The sequence below is a fragment of the Eschrichtius robustus genome, chromosome 14 (genome assembly GCF_028021215.1).
Source record: "Eschrichtius robustus isolate mEscRob2 chromosome 14, mEscRob2.pri, whole genome shotgun sequence".
Taxonomy (NCBI): Eukaryota; Metazoa; Chordata; class Mammalia; order Artiodactyla; family Eschrichtiidae; genus Eschrichtius; species Eschrichtius robustus.
The window spans coordinates 40,689,323-40,709,580 of NC_090837.1; the positions used below are offsets into that span (position 1 = coordinate 40,689,323).

Consider the following 20,258-nt stretch of genomic DNA (forward strand, 5'->3'; position numbering starts at 1 on the left):
CTCTGTTTAATATGGTAACCACTAACCACATGTGGTTATTGAGCACTTGAAATGCAGCCAGTGTACTGAGGAACTAAATTTTTAATTTTTAAACTTAAATTTAGATAGCCACATGGAGCCCTTGGCTACCATATTGGACATGTCAGCTTCAGAAAAATCCCTCTGGCAGCAGTGTGGAGGATGGATTCGATGTGGACAAGACTGGACGGAGTTGGAAGACTGTAACAACTCAGGTGGGAAAAATGTGGTCTTGAATTAAGGCTGGGGCCATGGAAATGCAGTTGAGGCAACCAAGTTGAGAACTATTTAGGAAATGAAATGGACAGAATTTGGTATCTTATTTGACAGGAGGGAGCAGCCCTGATCATGAGAAGAAGATGGGTACTCAAGAGTAGGGACAAATAAGTACACTTAGGGGGATGAGGCCAAATCCAGAGTCTGTGGAGCAGTAGGAAGTTGGGCAACACCTTGATCTGGCACATATGCTGGTCTTCCACTGTTATGCAAAAGAGACTGTAAGAGAGAGAGACTGGAGGCAGCGAGAGCAGCAGGGTAGCTGCTCTTGGCGTGGTTGAGGGTGGTCTGGATGAAGGTAGAGATAGCAGGAGGGGAGATAAATAAGTGAATTCAGGTGAATGGTAACCAATGTCATGTAAACATAAGGGATCATGGGAAAAGAATAATCAATGAGAAAGCCATGTTTTCCAGTCTGATAGAGGAAAGAAAAGGGAAAAGTGAATTAATGATTGTTAAGCATCTATTAATTAGCGCTATGGTATATACGTTCACAAAAATTTTTCTCTGGGATACTAGACAAATTGGTGTTATAACTGATGGAAATGGATCAGCCAAGAAGGGGGCATGTTGGTAGGTCTCACTGCATATATTTTGAAAATGAGGTATATCCTAAGTGGAAGATCTTTTTCTGTGTATGTTTGTTGAGGAGGTGAGAAAAGACAATTAAGGATGTCTAAACAGTAGGATTAAAAAATTAGGAACAGTTTTAAGATATTTCTTTGATAGTGGGTAGTTTCAAGGTAATAGATCTGATACTATTTTATTTGCTGGCCCACATAAATGGAAATAGCTAAAAGGACTTTGGCCTTCAGAGTTAATAGGAAAATACTTTAAAGAATGCTAAGCATAATAGAGTGCAAGCAACAGGCAACAACTAAACCAAACAGGTGTTTAATGTTATTGGTCCAGCTAAACCCAAGTGAACCCAGTTCAATATTCCAACATAATTTTAAAATAAAACAATAAACCTACTTAGTTTGTGAGATGAGAAAAATGGAGTCATGACCCATGTGATAACTTAGTTGTAAGGCCTTGGTTAGCTTCATATTTACCATTGAACATTTCATTAGGAGGGTCTTCTTTCTGCTCCTGTATATGTAAAAATATTACAACAATAATAATTAAGATGATTAGTTAAGGTAACACTACTTTAACTTCAGAAAAACCCCCAAATCTTGGTGACTTAATTTAATGAAAGTCTGTTTGTCATTTATAAGAGTGCAGTGCGAGTGTGTAGGAGGCAGACTCCCACATGGGACCCAGGCTCCTTCCATCCTGTGGTCCTCCACCTCCAAGGGCTTTGGAGCCCTGGGCTTCCAGGCAGGAAAAGAGGTAAAGCATGAAGGATCATGCAAGAGGTTTTTATGGACCACTTCTCACTTTTTCATTGGTTCAGAATCAGTCAAGGACCACACCTAGATGCAAGTCGGGTGGGAAATGTATCCCTGGGGCCACCAGCCACTTCTCAGAACAACTCTACCCTATGGAAGGGGAGAACCGATCCTTGGTGGGCAGCTAGTCATTTTACGCGCCCAGACTAGATTATGTTGAGAGTCCCCATGACTCTTTGGTATTTCTTTTCCTCACCTCTTAGTATTATTTACATACCATTGACTCTGTCCCTCTCTCATCTCCTCCCACCTCCTCAGAGCCACGCATGAAGTTCACTCATATTTTCCAGTTGATTTATAGGCCTGGCTGTCTAACCAGCTACTCTCAGAATCATCCATGAAGAACGCAGTGTCTGAGATAAGGAAATAGCTTGTGAGTCCCATAAACATCATTCAGTACTCTACTATAAATCTAGAGTAAAAAAGTAGAGAAATGAGCAAGTTGAATCTACATGGACTTCTTAACAAGTAAGTATTGTATCATATGATATCACCTATATGTGGAATCTAAAAAAATGATACAAATGAACTTATTTGTAAAACAAATAGACTCACAGACATAGAAAACAAACTTATGATTACCAAAGGGGATAGCGGGTAGTGGGGGAGAGATAAATTAGGAGTTTGGGAATAACATATATACACTATTATATATAAAATAGGTTAACAACAAGGACCTACACATACACCTACCTGTGTATAACACAGGGAATTATACTCAATGTCTTATAATAACTTATAATGGAAAAGAATCTGTAAAAGAATATATATGTATAACTGAATCACACTGCTGTACACTTGAAACTAACAAAACATTGTAAATTAACTATACTTCAATTTAAAAAAGTATTGAAGTTAGCACCCCAATTTGTTCTGTGAACTGCTCAGCATTAAGAGGGTTATTAAAGAGATGAGAGATTTCAGTGATTATATGGTTACAAAATTACCTATTAACCCTGGGTTCTAGGGCTCAAGTGAAATTAATTCTAATTTGGTAAATTTTGACAGGTATTTACCAACCTGCTGCTCTGTATAAAGTACTCCTATAGAGATCTCAAAGGATACCAAGAAAAAAATCTTTGGGCCAGCCTCTGACCACAAGAGTTTTCATCTTTTATTGTGAAATAACCTTCTATTGGATGTTTTGGGCAAATTCTTACCAGAATACATGTCTCTGAAGTTAGGTGGTTTTTTTCTTCTTAATTTAATTTTTATTTTATATTGGAGTATAGTTGATTTACAATGTTGTGTTAGTTTCAGGTGTACAGCAAAGTGATTCAGTTATACATATATCCATTCTTTTTCAGATTCTTTTCCCATTTAGGTTATAATCAACAAAGACCTACTGTATAACACAGGGAACTCTACTCGATATTCTGAGATTCTATCTACATGGCAAAAACTCTTGCTGGTCTTCTCTGGGTACCATCATTGGGCTGAGATAGCTCCAATCGTTTTTTTATTTAATCCTTGTTGAAGTGAGGTATTTTGGACATGGAAACAAAGGGCAGTATGGCTGAACATTGCCAGTGGTGTTGCCTCCTGTGGTCACAGAGATCATTCAACTGGGTTCAAATCCTTACACTTAGGGTGGCCCAAAAGGAGAAAATGTGAAAATGACTCAAGAGGATAATTTAGAGGCTGCTTTCTAATTTTCACTCAAAATCTCTGCCAGATAAGTTACTTAACCTTCATGTCAAGAGAATGAAGGCTCCATTTCTTAAATCTCCACTTAGCCTGAGCCAGATGATTTAATTGCTCACTACCTTATTTTCACTCATCCACAGAATGAGAATAATAATAATGAGAATAATGGCCCACTTACCTTTCAGGGTTAGCTCTGGGCTGATAGGAAAAAGCTTCATTGTAAAGAAAAGGTACTGTTACCTAGGTTTAGCCTTTCTTTTATCCTAGCACTACTGCTTGTAGTAACACACACTTGGGGTGGAAAAAGGAATCCTCCTTAATAACAAATGTATAAAATTACCTGCTCTGCCCAACTGCCTATTTCACATAAAGGCCAAACTGGAGTGTGTGTAGCAAGAGCTGGAGAGGAAATTCATGTAATTGGAATGTGAATGCTTCATAGGGCCTTTGGTGGAGCTAACTACCAGGGAGTGCCCTAATGCAGCGTACCAGTGTCAAGGTCCCAACCGAAGCTGGGATCTGCCTGCAGTGAGCAGAGACATTGGATACTGAGACTTCGGCTCCACTTTAGTTAACACTGGGGTTTCTGAGCTGAGACGATGAATCAGACGCAGGCCATGTGCCACGGGAGCGTCACTACTTTACAAGGAGCCATTAGATTAGGGGCCTGGAGCAGGGGCCCCACCACAAAAGGCAGTGGGGGTAAGGTGTGCTGTAATCCCAGGCAGGCACAGGCTGGGCTCTGGACACCATTTTGTGGTAATGAGGACTTGGTCAAGTCCCTTAACCTTGACTTCTGATCTATAAATAAAAGTGGGTGATGTTAGATTCGTGTTTTCCAAAGCCCAGGGGTCTAGGGGCAATTCTCAGTTTTCAAAATGACTAGTAGAAACCCTGCCTTTATTTAGCAACATAGGCGGATGGAAGCTCACTTTCTCCACTTTGAGCTGGAATGATTAAAGCTCAGCGTGGTCATGCTAATTACTTCATGATAAGCCAAAGCCTATATTGACAGTTATATAGATCTTTGATAACATGGAAAATATTTAAGAAATACAGTTTGTGAAATTCTTTCCAAGCAGGAGGTCATGGGAGAAGAATAATAAAAGGATATTAATATATATCCTTATATTCCTATATTTTATGATAGAATGGTTGGGTTCCAAAAGATGCTCTTGATCTTTGGGTTTGCAGTGAAGCTGGCCAGTTGGACAGCAGAACTTCCCTCATCGTTTAGTTACCCCTGGTTTTCAGGGGGAGCTCTCACCAGGCTCTTGTGTGGTATTACAAGAAGCAGTAACACCTTCTGTTCTTCTGTTTTGTTTGTATTCTTTTCACTGCTGTTGGTGACCCACCTACTGCTGTTGGTTTAGAACGATGTCATTGTTTTCTCTATGAAGTGATGATACAAGAGGAAAAGTGCAACTTGTTTTTAAAGTGAGACCAAGCCAATGGTAAGGTGTAGTTTAATAATACAATATTAAGAAGAACAGTAATAATAAGCAGGACCCAGGATTTATATAATCCCAGTTCATATTCCTAGGACGACTTGGGAGGGCAGAAGGAAAAGCTGCCATACTGGGGAGGGGGTAGAAAAGAAGGAGAAGGAGAAAATCTATGCTTTCACCTAAAGAAGCATCAGTCATGAGGATAATGTTAGGCCCATCACTGTATTAATGGGACGTGATCGAGTCTGACTATGCCCTTGCAAGACAGTGAGTTTACCACCCTTGCGTGTCTACATTCTTGATTCTAGGGACATTCTTTGCGACAATGGCATGGCAAGTTGCATTTCTATCTTAAGATCTGAAGGACACAGCTATGCATGAATCACTACTGAAGTACTGAGAGGTCAGCCAAACCCCAAATTCACTGTGTTAGTTTGGGTTTGTTTACACCCAACTATGCATGTCTGTCGCACCCACCCCTCTAGAGCTAAGTAAACCAATAGCTCCTCTTGTGCTTGGGACACTTCTGCAGCCTTCACACCTCACATGGGCCTCACCCAGGTGGCTTTTTTCCCCCAGAGTCCTCCTAGGAGCATGAACTGAGAATCAGAAGCTATGGGTCCTGCTTATTATTCCTATTTTTCTTAAAACATGGGCAAGTCATTTAATTTCTTCAAGCATCATCTTTCCCCATGAAAACATAAGAGCCCCATTTTGCCTTAAAAACACAAGTGTGCCTTCTGTTTGCTGCCTTAGTGTTTAAAAGCACTTGCTCATACATTTCTTCATTTAAACTTCAGAGCAGCCTTTCTCCCCTCCCCCAACCAAAGTGTCATTATTCCCATCATATTTCCCGTATCTAGAACCACGGAGGGTCGGTGCTCCCGGGATGTTTGTTTTGGATACATAGCCTTTACAGAGAGAACTTTACTAACAAATATGAACTTTAGATATGTACCTTTTATTTGTTCATCGTTAAAGCTATTCTCAGTGGGCAAACACACCTGTTGTGCCCGGACTTCACAAAGTTATTTTTCGATTGCAATGACGACGTGAAGGCAATGATATTACATACCTTCTGACTAGGGAGTGTAATAAAACATACCAAAGAGAAATGTTGTCATGTACAATACAGCAATTTGTATGTCATGCTCGTAATTTTTGCCTTTTGGAGCAAAATGCGAAGTTCTATGAGGAAGAAGCGTTGTTGTGAATCCACAGATGGTCAGTTCTGCTGCTGAGGATTCTGACATCAGAACCTCTCAGTGAACAGGCCTGGCAGCGTGGGGAGTCACTGGCTGGGTAGAGAACAGTTACCTCAGTGTACACTTTGCCTTCTTATTTGCCTATTGATAAAATAATTTTGGAATCTTAGCTGTTTGTTGAACGTTTTCCTGCAAATGATCTTGTCCGGAAGGACTTTATAAAAAGAATGTAAAATCTTTCTCACTTTTCTGCAATCTTCTTTCATCAGTTTAGACAGGACCATACCACCTCGGCAGGACTATTCCAGGTAGTGCTGGGCACTCTTTCAGTTGCTTTATTAAAATATGAATGTTCTTATTAGGGCAAAGCAGTGTAGGTTCACGACTGGTTAGTTCTCTCTTCTTTCAACTGTTCCCCTTCAATCCCCATCTCAATCTTTGTTCGAGCAGTGCTCTCACACACTCCCTCATTTTTCCTTCTCCATCTTTCGAAGCTCTAAGTCCTTCTTCCTCTGGGGCACTTGTGTCCGTCCTGGCCTGCAGCAATGACACCCCCCTCTAATTGTTAGAGGCCTCTGCGGGCTCCGTTTTGGTGAGGTGTCCTGCGTGCAAGACCAAGCCTCAGCCCTGGGAGGTGGGGGGTTCGCATCCTTTTCCCCAGAGGCCAACGTGACAGCCCGAGTAATACACTCGACGTCTCTGTTCGCCTGTAAAATATAGCAGATGGGGCATCTGAAGAATTTCCTCCGAAGTACCTTTACCTCTGGGCACACTACAACTTGCACTAGTGGCTGTCTTTAAATTGTGTACGTTCTGCCACTCCCAGTTCCCCAGAGCTCCTTTGATCCCACACTCAGTACGAGTGTGCATTGCCATAGGTATCGTTGGCGCCCAGGGTCTGAGAACTGACGGGACTTGTCCTTTGACAGCTGAAACTCATCTGGGAAACCACAGTGTCTTTGGTGTAGGTTCTGCAGGCAGTGGCAGTTGCCTCTGCTGTCCACCCCATTCGCCGCAAGCCTCCTTCCCGCTTGTCCGAGATCCACCGTGAGGCTCTGGAGAAGAGGACTCTCAGATCTCTGCCCCGGCCGTGGGGAGGTGGGGCGGTCCAGGCCCCCGCTTCAGCCGCAGGGGTGGGAGCCGGGGACACGCCTTCCGCCCTCCCAGCCGGCAAAGCCGGCTGCGCGCAGCGCGCTGGCGGAGACAACGTCTGCGGGCCGAGGCCGGGCGCTGTCAGTTCCACATCCGGCGGGTGCCCGCCGCGGCCGCAGCATGTTCCAAACCCGAGGAGCCGCCCCCTCGCCGCGGGCTCCCGGCGCGTGGGACGCGGGCGCGCCTCCGCCGCCGCCGCCCACACTCGGGCCGCGCTCGCTGGTCGCGGGAGGATCGTCCGCCGGGAACGCGGTGTCCCCGAGCCCCTTCGCCGGCCGCCGAGGCAGGAGGACCGCGCGCGGCGAGATGGCGGCAGCCGGGCGGGCTCGGGGCTGGGCACCGCGGTCAGTGCTGCCACTGCTGCGGCTGCTGCTGCTGCTGCCGCCGCCGCCTGCCGGGTGCGCCACCGCTCGGGACCCCGCGGCCCCGGCGCGGCTCAGCCTGCACCCGCCCTACTTCAACCTGGCCGAGGCGGCGAGGATTTGGGCCACCGCCACCTGCGGGGAGCGGGAGCCCGGCGGCGCGCGGCCCCGGCCCGAGCTCTACTGCAAGTTGGTGGGGGGGCCCACCGTCCCGAGCAGCGGCCATACCATCCAGGTAAGGTCGCAGGTCCCTCCCGGGCGGGCTCCCTCTCCGCGCGGGCCAGTCACCCTGGGCGAAGGGGTCGGGCCCTTTCCCCGCACTCTCGGGACCCGAGGCGGCCGGGAAGGGCTCCCCCAACCCCTGCGCGGGTCGGCGACCCCGGGAGGTGGGCGCGGTGCCCCCCGGGAGTGGTACTGGGGAGCACCGCCTCCGCCGATGCGCCGCTCGGGGCCGGGATGGGTATGCTTTGCCCATCCCGAGGTGAATGCAGGCTGAGGTTAAGTTTGGGCTTGCCCAGGAGAAAGTCCGAAGCTGCGCTCTCGGGATGTATTGAACTGTGGTCCTGTCCTGCCTCCGTCACCCAGATAGCGCCTGGCCAGGGCTTGAGCCCCCCTGGGCTTCACCGGCGCCCCTCCTTCGAGGCCCTTCATCTCCCCGACCTTACGCAGAGAAGCTGGTAGCAGTTAGATTCCGTGGTGTATTTAAAGAGAGAACTTTTAGATTGTATCAGTAGTACCACTCCCACCTCACCAGAAAAACGCACCTCACCCCGCAGCCTGAAGTGCCACCATCCAGAGCCATTAGGCGCGAGTGGACAGACACGGTGCTGAGTCCATCGGACTCCTACTGCGAACACCTGTGTAAATGCTAGTGTCGCTGGTGCTTCATCAGCATCTGGGAGTGTGCCAGGTCCTTACACACGAGCCTGGATCAGGTGACCAGGTTAAGAAATGTGCCTACGTCATCATGGAGGACATCTGGACTTGAACCCAGTCCTGACTCCAAATCCTCTTTACGCTAAGCAGTCGTTGCCACCCTCCCTCTCCCGGGAAGTATTGCTGAGGAAATTGTTGCCAGAAGAGGGAGTAATTTTGGAGTTTGGGCTCCAAAAGCGAAAGATTATCATTCCGAGTCTAGGTCAGTCTTTTAGAAGGCCTTTTGACTAAGCACTCCCATAAATGACAAGTTGTTGAACATGCAGTATATTCTTATGCAATAGATGCTAATTTATTTATAAACTACATGCATGTATGACTTTATTAATTTGTGGGTACTATAAAATATACAAAAATAGAAATAAAAATAATGATGAAAATGCTTTTTTCTTTATTAAGAGCCCCAAATAATTTTGCTTTCTCTAAATGTTTTGTGACTGTGTATAATTAGTTATAAACAAATATACAAATGTTAATCATATATATAATTATTTTTGACAAGTGTAGTTTAGCACATATGATATAGCCATTCAAATTTGGTTTTACATTAATACTGGAATTTAGTAGTTGTCATCACTGAAAAAATACCTCAAAAATACGTAAATTCAAATGAAAGAACTGCATTGACTCCTGAGTTCCAGAACCAGCTGCATTATTCACAGAGTCTATTGCAAAATGAAATGGAGCTGCTTGTTCAAAAATTATGAATTTCAAGATGTGGGGATAGCAGAGCATTAAACTAAGTGAGGGGTCTTTCTAAGAGTGGGACCCTGTGAGAGTTTCCTAAATTGTGGTACTCATACTTCTGCTCCATCCTCCAATTATTCTAAAAGTTTTTTTAAAGTAGAAACTTGGCCAGTATATGTTCATTTTTCAAGTGGAATTCAGTACTTCCTGATAGGAAAGTGTTGTGTTTTAATGCTGTAAACAATAGATTCAAAGTTCACTCTTCATTTGGAAAGATGTTACAAAATTCTGTTTCCGTGTTTTTAAAATGTGCAAATATAAGAACTTTTAGAGTAACACAGTTCCATCTTTTCAGCAACAAAAGATGACACATTTCCAAACATCTGTTTTACGAAATGCTCTTTCCAAAGTATGCATTTCTTTAGAACAGTCTTTACTTTTTCACACATTTTTAAAACCACACCTTTTCTTTGATGGAACAAAGTACTTCTATTGTTTTGTAAATATCTATCAGGTAGTCCGATACTGGCGGTCACTTGTCATCCCAGCAAAAGTCAGCCAATTTGGAATTTTTGTGAAAAAAAATGTATAACTCATCTTTAAATTTAAGAGGTCTTTTAAGTACTTTTCCATGAGAAAACCAGTGAGCCTGTGTAGTCAAAAGTATTTCATGATCACTCCCCATTTCAGTACAAGGTTTTAACTGTTCTGCTACTTAGGAGAATAGAATCCACATGTCCACTTTGCCAGGTGCACGTACGCTTCGTGTGTCCTGATCAGATGATAGCCTGGTGAAACCTCTCCTCTTCCCTTGAACAGACACTCAGAACTCTTGTGACCTGCTGACTTGTGGACTGGATGAAGGCCTTTAGGCAATCTGTATATTAAATATTAGAAAAATTGAATTTCTTCATTTTAAGTAAAATAAACAGTTTTAATATTCCCTTCCTGCACCCCACTAGATTGCCTGGCACACCCAACTTTGGAGAGAATTGTTCTAATTGTGGGGAGAGTAAAGGTAAGGAGAAGGAAGTTATCGAGGAAATTTTCAGCCGTCTCTTCTCCCCAGATTTGCCTAGAAATGGGCCAACTCTCATTCTCCTCAGCTGGAATTTTTATTGTGTCATAAGTTGGCACTACTCTTTTGGGAAGTCCACAAAAGTCACGTTTCTTGTTCCGATTGAGTTTCCAGAATAGGTGCTTAAACCTGGGTCCACAGGCCTAGATAGAGTAGGAAATGCCTTTCTGAGCTCACTCAACAGACTGCATTTCTAGGCCAAGGTGTAGCCTGCAGGAAGAGGATGCTATCTGGTGTTTTGCCTTATTCTTTCTCTAAAAATAGGGGGTGAACAAAAGTGCTTTCTGCTTTCACAGTTGAGGGCCTGAGCAGGTGCACTGATGGCTGATGTGAGAGGTTCTCATGTAATGAGGAGAGAAGCATGTTGGAGACAAGAAGGAGAAGGCAAATTCCAGAAGCTGGGCTGTTAGACACTTGTTCTAGCCCAGTGTTGGCAGCAGCTGGTGCAGACCTGCCTTTCAGAAAAGTGGGTTTGGTGGGAGACGGGTAGAGGAAAGGAAGAGAGATTATGATTAATCATGTGGCTGTACCTGAGTGATAATCATTTTGAATCTGCTCATGTACGGCTCAAGATGGGGAATGGAGAAGAGTTAACAAAAAAAGCTCTACTTCTTTGAACTTTCTAAAAATAAATCTTTGGGAGCCAGCCAGAGTTTAGAATTTCAGGCCAAAAGGATGCAAAAAATGTAAAAAAATGGATAAAAGTCACATCTTAGAAAAAAAACCAGGGCTTATGGTCCTGATTCTATAATAATAATGCTGATACTTGAACGGTAGCGTGTGTCGACAGGCAGAACATTTAAGAAGTCTGCATTTTGTTTGTTGGGTGAAAAATGTTTGCTGTGGTTTCTCTGGATTTAAGATTCATTAAATAAGATTTTATATACTTGCTACTGCTCAGACATTAAGTTTTTGGTGTTTGAGAGCTCTGTGATTCAGGGATCCTATCTGTCTGGTTCACGGCTATCTCTCCAGTGCTGAACACAAAAGCCTGGAACAGAATAGGTGCTTGGAAAATATTGAATGAAAGGATGGTGGAGTGAAGATACAGTTGAAGTTAATATAAAGAGTAGACAAGAAAAATATGCCAATTAGTTCTATTCCGATGAAAAGTAATTATAACCGAAATATGTCACAATTTGCACTTTAACTTTAAACGTTTACTTACCTATGTGGAGTGTAAAGACATTATTACAGTCGGCCCTCAGTATCCTTGGGTTTCGCATCCACAGATTTAACCAACTGTGGGTCAAAAATACTCGGGAGAAAAAAAATCCATAAAGTTCCCCAAAGCAAAACTTAAATTTGCCCTATGCTGGCAACTGTTTACATAGCATTTACATTGTATTAGGTATTATAAGTAATCTGGAGATGATTTAAAGTACGTGGGAGAATGTACGTACGTTATATGCAAATACTATGATGCCATTTTATATAAGGGACTCAAGCATCTGCAGATTTTGGTGTCTGTAGGGTTCCTGGAACCAGTCCTTCACAAATACCAAGGGAGGACTGAATTTACTGACATCTGATAGAGGTGATGATAAAATGGAAGTGGAAGGCTGTGTTGAAAATATAACCTTGGGTTTGGTTTAGCTTGACATAAACACTATGCTCACAAGAAATGATATGCATGTATTTACCAAACATATGATCTTTGTTTTTCTTTTTTCTGGCCACGCTGTGCCGCTTGTGGGATCTTAGTTCCCCGACCAGGGATCAAACCCATGCCTCCTGCAGTGGAAGTGCAGAGTTACCACTGGACCGCCAGGGAAGTCCCAGCAAACATATCTTGACTTTGTACATCGACAGTTCAACATATTTTTATATGTTCTTTCAGTGCACTTTGATTTATGGATAAGAATTTGTATTTAACCTAAATGATATTGATAGAGAAGTACACTCACCTGAGTTATGGCTAAGAGCGAGCATGCTTGCCACAAAGCAGTCCCAGTTGTGTGTTTGTGTAACTTGCACTAATAGCCATAAAGGAAACTCAACTTCACTAAGGCTCTGTTTATAGAACTATTGTGAAAGAGAGCCATTTGTTAACTTCAACAAGGGCCTTTTCCTTTGTGATATAGATATGAAAATTTTGGGGAAATCTAAAACATTTACAGTGTCCGTTGATATATTTGTAACAATTTTATATATATATATATTTTAAATTTATTTATTTATTTATTTATTTATTTTTGGCTGTGTTGGGTCTTCGTTTCTGTGCGAGGGCTTTCTCTAGTTGCAGCAAGCGGGGGCCACTCTTCATTGCGGTGCGCGGGCCTCTCACTATCGCGGCCTCTCTCGTTGCGGAGCACAGGCTCCAGACGCGCAGGCTCAGTAGTTGTGGCTCACGGGCCCAGTTGCTCGGCGGCATGTGGGATCTTCCCAGACCAGGGCTCGAACCCACGTCCCCTGCATTGGCAGGAGGATTCTCCACCACTGCACCACCAGGGAAGCCCTGTAACAATTATTAATAGAGTTATTTCAAAACTTCAAATGATTACAGTCAGCAATTGAAGGACAAATGATTCTTTTTTTTTAACAAATTTATTTATTTATTTTTGGCTGCGTTGAGTCTTCGTTGCTGCGCACGGGCTTCCTCCCGTTGTAGCAAGTGGGGGCTACTCTACTCTTGGTTGTGGTGCACGGGCTTCTCATTGCGGTGGCTTCTCTTGTTGCGGAGCACGGGCTCTAGGCATGTGGGCTTCAGTAGTTTTGGCATGTGGGCTCAGTAGTTGTGGCTCGGGGGCTCTAGAGCTCAGGCTCAGTAGTTGTGACGCACAGGCTTAGTTGCTCCACGGCATGTGGGATCTTCCCGGACCAGAGCTTGAACGCATGTCCCCTGCATTGGCAGGCAGATTCTTAACCACTGCGCCACCAGGGAAGCCCCGAGGCATAATTTAAATACCATAACATGCATCCATTTTAAGTGTGAATTCAATAATTTTTAGAAAGTTTATAGAGTTGTGCAACTATTACTAGAGTCTAGTTTTAGAACATATATATATATAAATCCATTCTGCCAGTCTCTGCTTTTAACTAAGTCTAATCTGTTTACATTTAAAGTGATTACTGATAATGAAGGACTTATTTCTGCCATTTTGCTATTTGTCTTATATATAAGACAAATGTCTTATATATGTCATATATATATGCATTATGTATTTTTTGGTTCCTCAGTTCCTCTATTACTGTTTTCTTCTGTGTTTAATTAATTTTTCTATTGTGTTATTTTGATTCCTCCTCATTTCCTGTTCTGTTAATTTTTTTTTTTTTTTTTTTTTTTTTGGCTGTGCCATGCGGCATGCAGGATCTTAGTTCCCTGACCAGGGATTGAACCTGTGCCCCCTGCAGTGGAAGCTGGAGTCTTAACCACTGGACTGCCAGGGAAGTCCCCTGTAAATTTTTAAAAGTAATTTTCTTAGTGCTTACTCTGAGGATTACAATTAACATCCTAAATTTATAACAATCCAATTAGAGTTGATATCAACTTAATTTCAATAGCATCTAAAACTCTGCTCCTATATAGGTCTGTCCCCCTTTTTATGATGTTATTGTCACAAATTACATCTTTACACATTGTTGCCCCTTAAGATAAAAACATAATTATTGTTCTATGCATTTGTGTTTTAAATCATATAGGAAAAAAAGAGTTACAAACCAAAAATACAATAATGCTGGCTTTTTATTTACCTATGTAGTTACTTGTACTGGTGTTCTGTATTTCTTTGTATGGCTTTGAGTTACTGTCTAATGTCCTTTATTTCAGTTTGAAGAACTCCCTTTAACATTTCTTGTAGGGCAGGTCTACTAGCAACAAACTCCTTCAGCTTTTCTTTGGGAATGTCTTAATTTCTCCTTCATTTTTGAAGAATAATTTTACCAGGTATAGAATTCTTGACTGACAGTTTTTTTCTTTCAGCACTTTATCATCTCAGTGCCATCTGGCTTCCATGGTTTCCAGTGAAAAATAGGTTGTTAATCTAATTGAGGATCCCTTATATGTGATAAATTGCTTCTCTCATGTTGCTTTCAAGATTTTCTCTTTGTCTTTTGACAGTTTGTTTATAATGTATCTCAGTGTGGATCTTTCTGTAGATGACTAGCCTTCTTATGGCCCAATTTTCTTAAAAGACCAGGGATACTCCTGTGAGGGAAAATACAACATCACCTCACTGTAGATATTATCAAACTACTCTCACTTAGAGATGAAGAACTCTGGCTCTACAATCATGTAGACCTGAGTTTGAATTCTAACTCTACCAGCTCTCTGACCTTGGAAAATTGCAAAATCTCAGTTTTCTCATGTATAAAACAGGATTAATAAACCTGTGTATCTCACAGGTTTATTTGGAGGATAAAAGCACTTAGTATTTTTCTTAGCACATAGTGCTCAATAAATGTGTTTTTTCATGGAGAGAAAAAATTCTTTTTAAGACTTCTAAAGTGGTAAGCTACAAAAATGATTTATCACAATAGTCATTTAAAATTTTTGAGTAAAAAGTTCTTTTAATGATGAAGTGTACAGTGCATTATACACTGAACACATTTGGCATGCTGAATAATCCACAGGCATAAAGACATTTATAGCCTTCTATAGAATAGCAATGTTGAATTATTTTGGTAATGTGTTAATAACTAGTTCAGATATTATTTATGTAGGGACTTCATTTATTTATGTACTTGCTGGTACCACAAGATGTTCCAGGGTCACTTTTAATTTTCTTTGCTCCAGCGTTGGAACTAACTACTTTTCCAAAAAGCTCTTTTTTTTTTTTTTTTTTTTAAATTGAGTGTGGTATGTAGAAACCAAGTCTGGATATGAGGTGTGCTCATTGTTACTGGTGTGTCATTGCTTCTAGACCCTTTCAGGGTACAGAGCTAGGAGTTATATGTATATCTACTAATTCCTATATACACACACATCATATATACACACATTTTTATCAGCTAAACTAACATTTTTGGGGAGGTATTAATTTTTTAAGGTGAATTTTGGTAGCACTAATACATTCTTCCAGATCATAAATTTATTTCCCTTTGTGATTTAGGCTTTCACGAAACCTGTGTTAACTTTTACTCAACATTCTGGAACCATTTGCCTAGTGAGGAAAAGATTTATTAAATGGTACCTCAGTGGTCTTAGTCAATAGAACTGCCTGTGTTGTGCTGTATACATGGGCTCCTGGCCAAGGGGGCTGAAAATCCAGCCCGGGCAAGGCTGTATCTGCTCAGAGGCAGGGAGCCTTTTTCTGCTTCTCAAAAAAGAGCTAGCAGATCCTTGATTAGATCCCTCCTGCCAACAGGGTGGAACCTGCCCTGGGGAGAGCCAACTCATTGAGTCCCATGTGTCCTGCCCGTTTCTCAATATCATAAGCATATTGTATTCTCTTGGTTTTCCCATCCTAGATGTTTAGAAAATACATGTGGAAGTAATAAATGAATATTAGCTTGAGAGAAATATGGGTTTTAGTTAGATTATCTATGCATATCTTAACTGTGGGGTATAGATGTAATTCTCCATTACTTTCAAGTTGCACTATATACTGTGTACAGGAGTGATACCAAATTAAGGGGGGGCGGGCAGAATGGGGAATAGGGAGAACAGCCTAGTAACCAGGAGACTTGCTCCCCTGTGTTTTTTTTTTTTTTGGTTCAATAGCTCTCCTGTTTAATGCAGAGTATTAATTTAACACTTAACCGATACCTGGCACTGTTCTAAAGCCCCTTTCACAAACTTCTTAGTCTTCACAACAATTTATAAAGGAGGTACTCTTAGCATACTCAGTGTACAAATGAGGAAACTGAAGCACAGAGAGCTTAAGTGATTTGTTCAGGGTCACGCAGCTAGTATGTGGTAAAGCCAGGTACTCTGGCTGCAGAGTTCATGCTTTTGCCTGCTGTGTTATCCTGCCACTGCCGAGCCAACTACTCTTCCCTCAGAGTTCCAGCCAAACTCTGTGCCACCTCCCTAACTCCATTCATGGCCTTGGAGCCATTGATTTTCATGTCTGTATCCTTATTAATTCATGAGCTTCCTGAGTGTGAGGCCACATTTTCCTGCTGTTTGTCTTCCCCGCGGCAGCTTATCACAGACACTTCATAGATGCTTTTTGGAGAAATGTTCAAAGGGCAACACCATCATAGAATTTTCCTACTAGAGCAACACCTGGATGGAAGTGCTGTTTGACAAAAAAAAATACCTGACTTTCAACAACCTGCCTTTGGAAGACAGTTGTGGCCCTGGTGTGTTGAATTTCAAAGTAGTGCCTAATGTAGTGGCAGAGACCGATGACTAGGACTGGACCACCAGAAGCTGGAAGAGGCAAGGAAGGATCCTTCCTCTGCAGGTTTCAGAGGGAAAGGGGCCCTGCCAATGCCTTGATTTCTGACTTTCAGCTTCCAGAACTGTGAGACAATAACTTTCTGTTGTTCTAAGCCACCCAGTTTGTGGTACTTTGTTACGGCAGCTCAGCTTAGTCCGTTTGGGCTGCCGTAACAAAAAAAACAGATTGATAGCTTATAAACAACAGAAATTTATTTCTCACAGTTCTGGAGGCTGGGAAATCCAAGTTCAAGGTGTGGGCAGATTCAGTGTCTCTTGAGGACCCACTTCCTGTCCGCTGATTGCTGTTTTTTCACTGTCCTCACAAGGTGGGAGGGGTGAGGGGTCTCTCCAGGGCCTCTTTTATAAGGGCACTAATTCCATTCATGTAGGTGGAACCCTCATCCTAATACCATCATCTAGTGGTTTAGGTCTTAACATATGAATTTGGGGGAGGGACACATATTCAGTCCCTAGCAGTAGCTTCAGCTTTAAGCCAGATAACCAACCTCTCGGTCAGTCATCAGTGTTCATTGACCAGCGTGTGAGTTATCTGTGTATGGGAGGGTGGAGGATGGGGAGACTACATGAAGCTCTTGGGTGGTCCTAGGGTCTCTGCTTTTGAGACTTTGCAATCTTATATTCAAAATTAGTCCCTGAACAGAATAAGGAGAGCTCTTGGTTGAACAAATATTTGGGGATCACCCATGTTGAGAGTCATCCTTAAATATGAAGAACATATCAGTGGGGCATAAAATAAGGATTGCCTAATAACACAGGCGGGGTGGTGGGAGTCTGGGGGCTCTGGACACAGTGAGCTGCACAGAGCCCAGTGGTTGGGTGATTCCTTTACTAGTGAGGGCTCTGGGGGCTGCATCAGGGGAAGGATGGGGTGGGATTGTGAAATGAAAGGCCCAGCTCCTTGTTTCCTGAGATTGGCTCTGCAGAGACTGAATATGGTAGAGGATTCGTGTGCACAAAAGACAATGGTGGCAAAGATTCTATGCAAGGTAGTTTGCCTAATGATTTGATGAGAACACAAAAATCTTAGACTTTCAAACTTTCCTATATGTCTTATCTATTTCTAAGTGATGTTCCTATTTCATTGTGACAGCTGATCACTTAATGTATCTTTAATGTGACATTGAATTTTGAATGTTTTTAATGTACCAGAAAAAAGTAGCAGAAGTTGCTGAGAGACCTCTTTAGGAAAATCTTTTAGTAAGATTGCCACAAACTAGTTGATTTTTTTTTCTCTTGAATAAAAATATACCTTGAAGGCACTTTTTCCAATAGAAATACCAGGACCTGATAAAGTTTTCATTCCCTTTCTCTGAGCACCATGCTGGCTTTGAAGTAACTCTTCGTACCCCTCACATACTTGGTGTTACATGCAGCCACCTTTTTCTTTGATCAGTTGCTTGCTTTCGTTCTGGAGTGTGGTTTTTCCCTAACTGTAATAGATAACAACTGTCACTGTAGCTTAGGAAGACCATAGCTGAAAGAGTAAATCTGCTTGATTAACCATGAGGAAGATGAGGCCAAGGGCCTTCACAGTCATGATAGGAATGTTTGTAACCAGTGGTTCTCCATCTTCACTGAAGACAAAATACAAAGGGTGGTGTAGCTTTGCAGAGCAAAGGATTGAGGTCAGCTGTGGAGAAGGACTGCCTTCAGTGCACTGCACCACTGAAAGGATTTTCAAAGAGGAGGGCGAGGAGGCTATCTCCAGGTCAGAATTATCTGTGTGATTTTAGGTTGCATCATAGGCAATCCAAAGGCTTTAAATGGGGCCTAGCAGGGGCAGCTGCCCTCCCCACACCAGTGCATTGCAGTTTTCTGGAGGGAGCTGCAGTCAAGGAGTCAGGGCCCCGTGGACCGGCCATGCTCATGTACTTATCTGCATTCTCCGCCCTAGAGCCTCTGTTCGGGGGCCTCCATTGAGACTCCTTTCTGGGGTGCTATCGGGGTGCTATGGGTGAGGCCTTTTCCCCTACTCTAACTCGGTACTGTTCTACTCCTCTCTGCATCCCCATCCCAACTCCCTGGGCGCATAAGAAGGCAGGAGCCTTTTGTTTGGGGTTCCTGGGCAGTGAGATCATTCTCCTGTCATCTGACCCTTGCCTCCTGCCCTTCCATGGGGGAAATGGAACCCTGGGGAGCTGGCACCTTTCTCCTTTGCCTTTTGCCTGCACAGTCAGGCACAGGAAGTGAATGGTCTTGATTGCTCCTTTCAAATTAGCTCCTTGTCCTCCTTGACCACCTAACACCTGGCAGCTCACCCAGAGCTGGCAGCCTGTCTTTTGTGGATGATCCCTATTGTAGCTTTTTATCACCTAAGGAAAGAACTGCCACCTGGAAGCATGCATGTACACGTACTTGTGTACAATATTCATCCACTACTATATTTAACAAATATTTATTGACATCTATGTGCCAGGCACAGAGGACAGGGATATGATGGGCTGGGAGTACAATTCCTACCAAGGCAGAAAAGGTCCCTGCTTATAAGCAGCTAACCTTCTACGGGGAGACTGCAACCAGTGAGCAAACTAATGTGATAATTATAGATTGTTATTGTGTCTTGGAGAGAATAAATGGGATTTTGCGATAGAGATTAAAGAGGGAAGCTTCTATAGGTCAAGTAGATGGAGAAGCTTTTCTAAGGAGGTGTTATTGGTACAGAAAGCTGAGGGTTGAGAGGAAGCCAACCCCAAGAAAAGGCTAGGAAAATGTGTTCCCGGCAGAGGACCAGCAGGTGCAAGGGCCCTGAGGTGGGAACATGTTTGGTGTTTCTAGGAACTCAGAAAGCCACGCTGCCCTAGTTGTTATGTGTTTTGAATGTTATCTCTGAGTGAGACCTCTTTCCAGAATTTATAAATACTTCATTTTATTTTTGTATGTATGTATTCCCTTTCTGGTTCTCAAAAGAATTTAGGTGACTGATAAAATTTTAAAAGGATGAATGAAAGAGTTGAGGGCATTAGGACAATGAGAAAATAAAGCGGTAAAGAGTGTAGTTATTTCATAAGGAGATTAATAACTGAAATGGAATTGAGAGGGAAATGTTTGGTTTGAGGATTGCATCAGGTCAAGGTCAGACTCTCTCCTGAGGACAGTATCTGGCCCTTAGCAGGTCAATAGTTGACGGTTGGATGAATAAACTATCAAGGCAGAGCTGCTTTTGTAAATCTAGGCTTTGGGATGAAGCTCTAAAGAGGAAGTGCTTTGGGTTTGGGGCATTGAGCGGACAGGCCTAAGTGCGGCCTGGCCCACCTCAGAAACCTGAGTTTATTTGCGAGCAGGCCACTTACCTGCAACTACAGGTACCAAGTGACCCCTCATTGCCAGTGATATGCCAACACTACGTATAGGGAACAAGAGAATAGAGGGAGAAGTAGAAGGAAGAGGATTATATGGAAACCATTAAAAAGATGGGTTTTACTTGTACACTGTTGGTGGGACTCTAAATTGGTACAGCCACTGTGGAAAATAGTATGGAGGTTTCTCAAAAAACTAAAAATAGAACTACCATATGACCCAGCGATTCCACTCTTAGGTATATATCTGAAAAAAACGAAAACTAATTTGAAAAGATACATGCACCTCAGTGTCCAGAGCAACATTATTTACAATTGCCAAGATATGGAAGCAACCTAAGTGTTGATGAACAGATGAATGGATAAACACCCCAGTGGTTCCGATGGCGGTGTGATCACTTTATGGACGG

General features: G+C 42.8%; 1 protein-coding gene across 3 annotated transcripts in view; it reads left to right on the top strand.

The window, feature by feature from the left end:
* Nucleotides 1–7,171: 7,171 nt before the first annotated feature.
* The window catches only part of LAMA3 (laminin subunit alpha 3), a 244,295-nt gene continuing 231,208 nt past the window's right edge, over nucleotides 7,172–20,258 (top strand). For 2 of the 3 annotated variants that reach the window (XM_068563499.1, XM_068563500.1), the window contains exon 1: nucleotides 7,182–7,737. In XM_068563499.1, the coding sequence (XP_068419600.1) occupies nucleotides 7,261–7,737 (477 nt within the window). In that variant the 5' untranslated portion in view covers nucleotides 7,182–7,260. Of the gene's footprint in view, nucleotides 7,738–20,258 lie in introns of all 3 variants that reach the window. The other variant, XM_068563501.1, reaches the window with a different exon arrangement.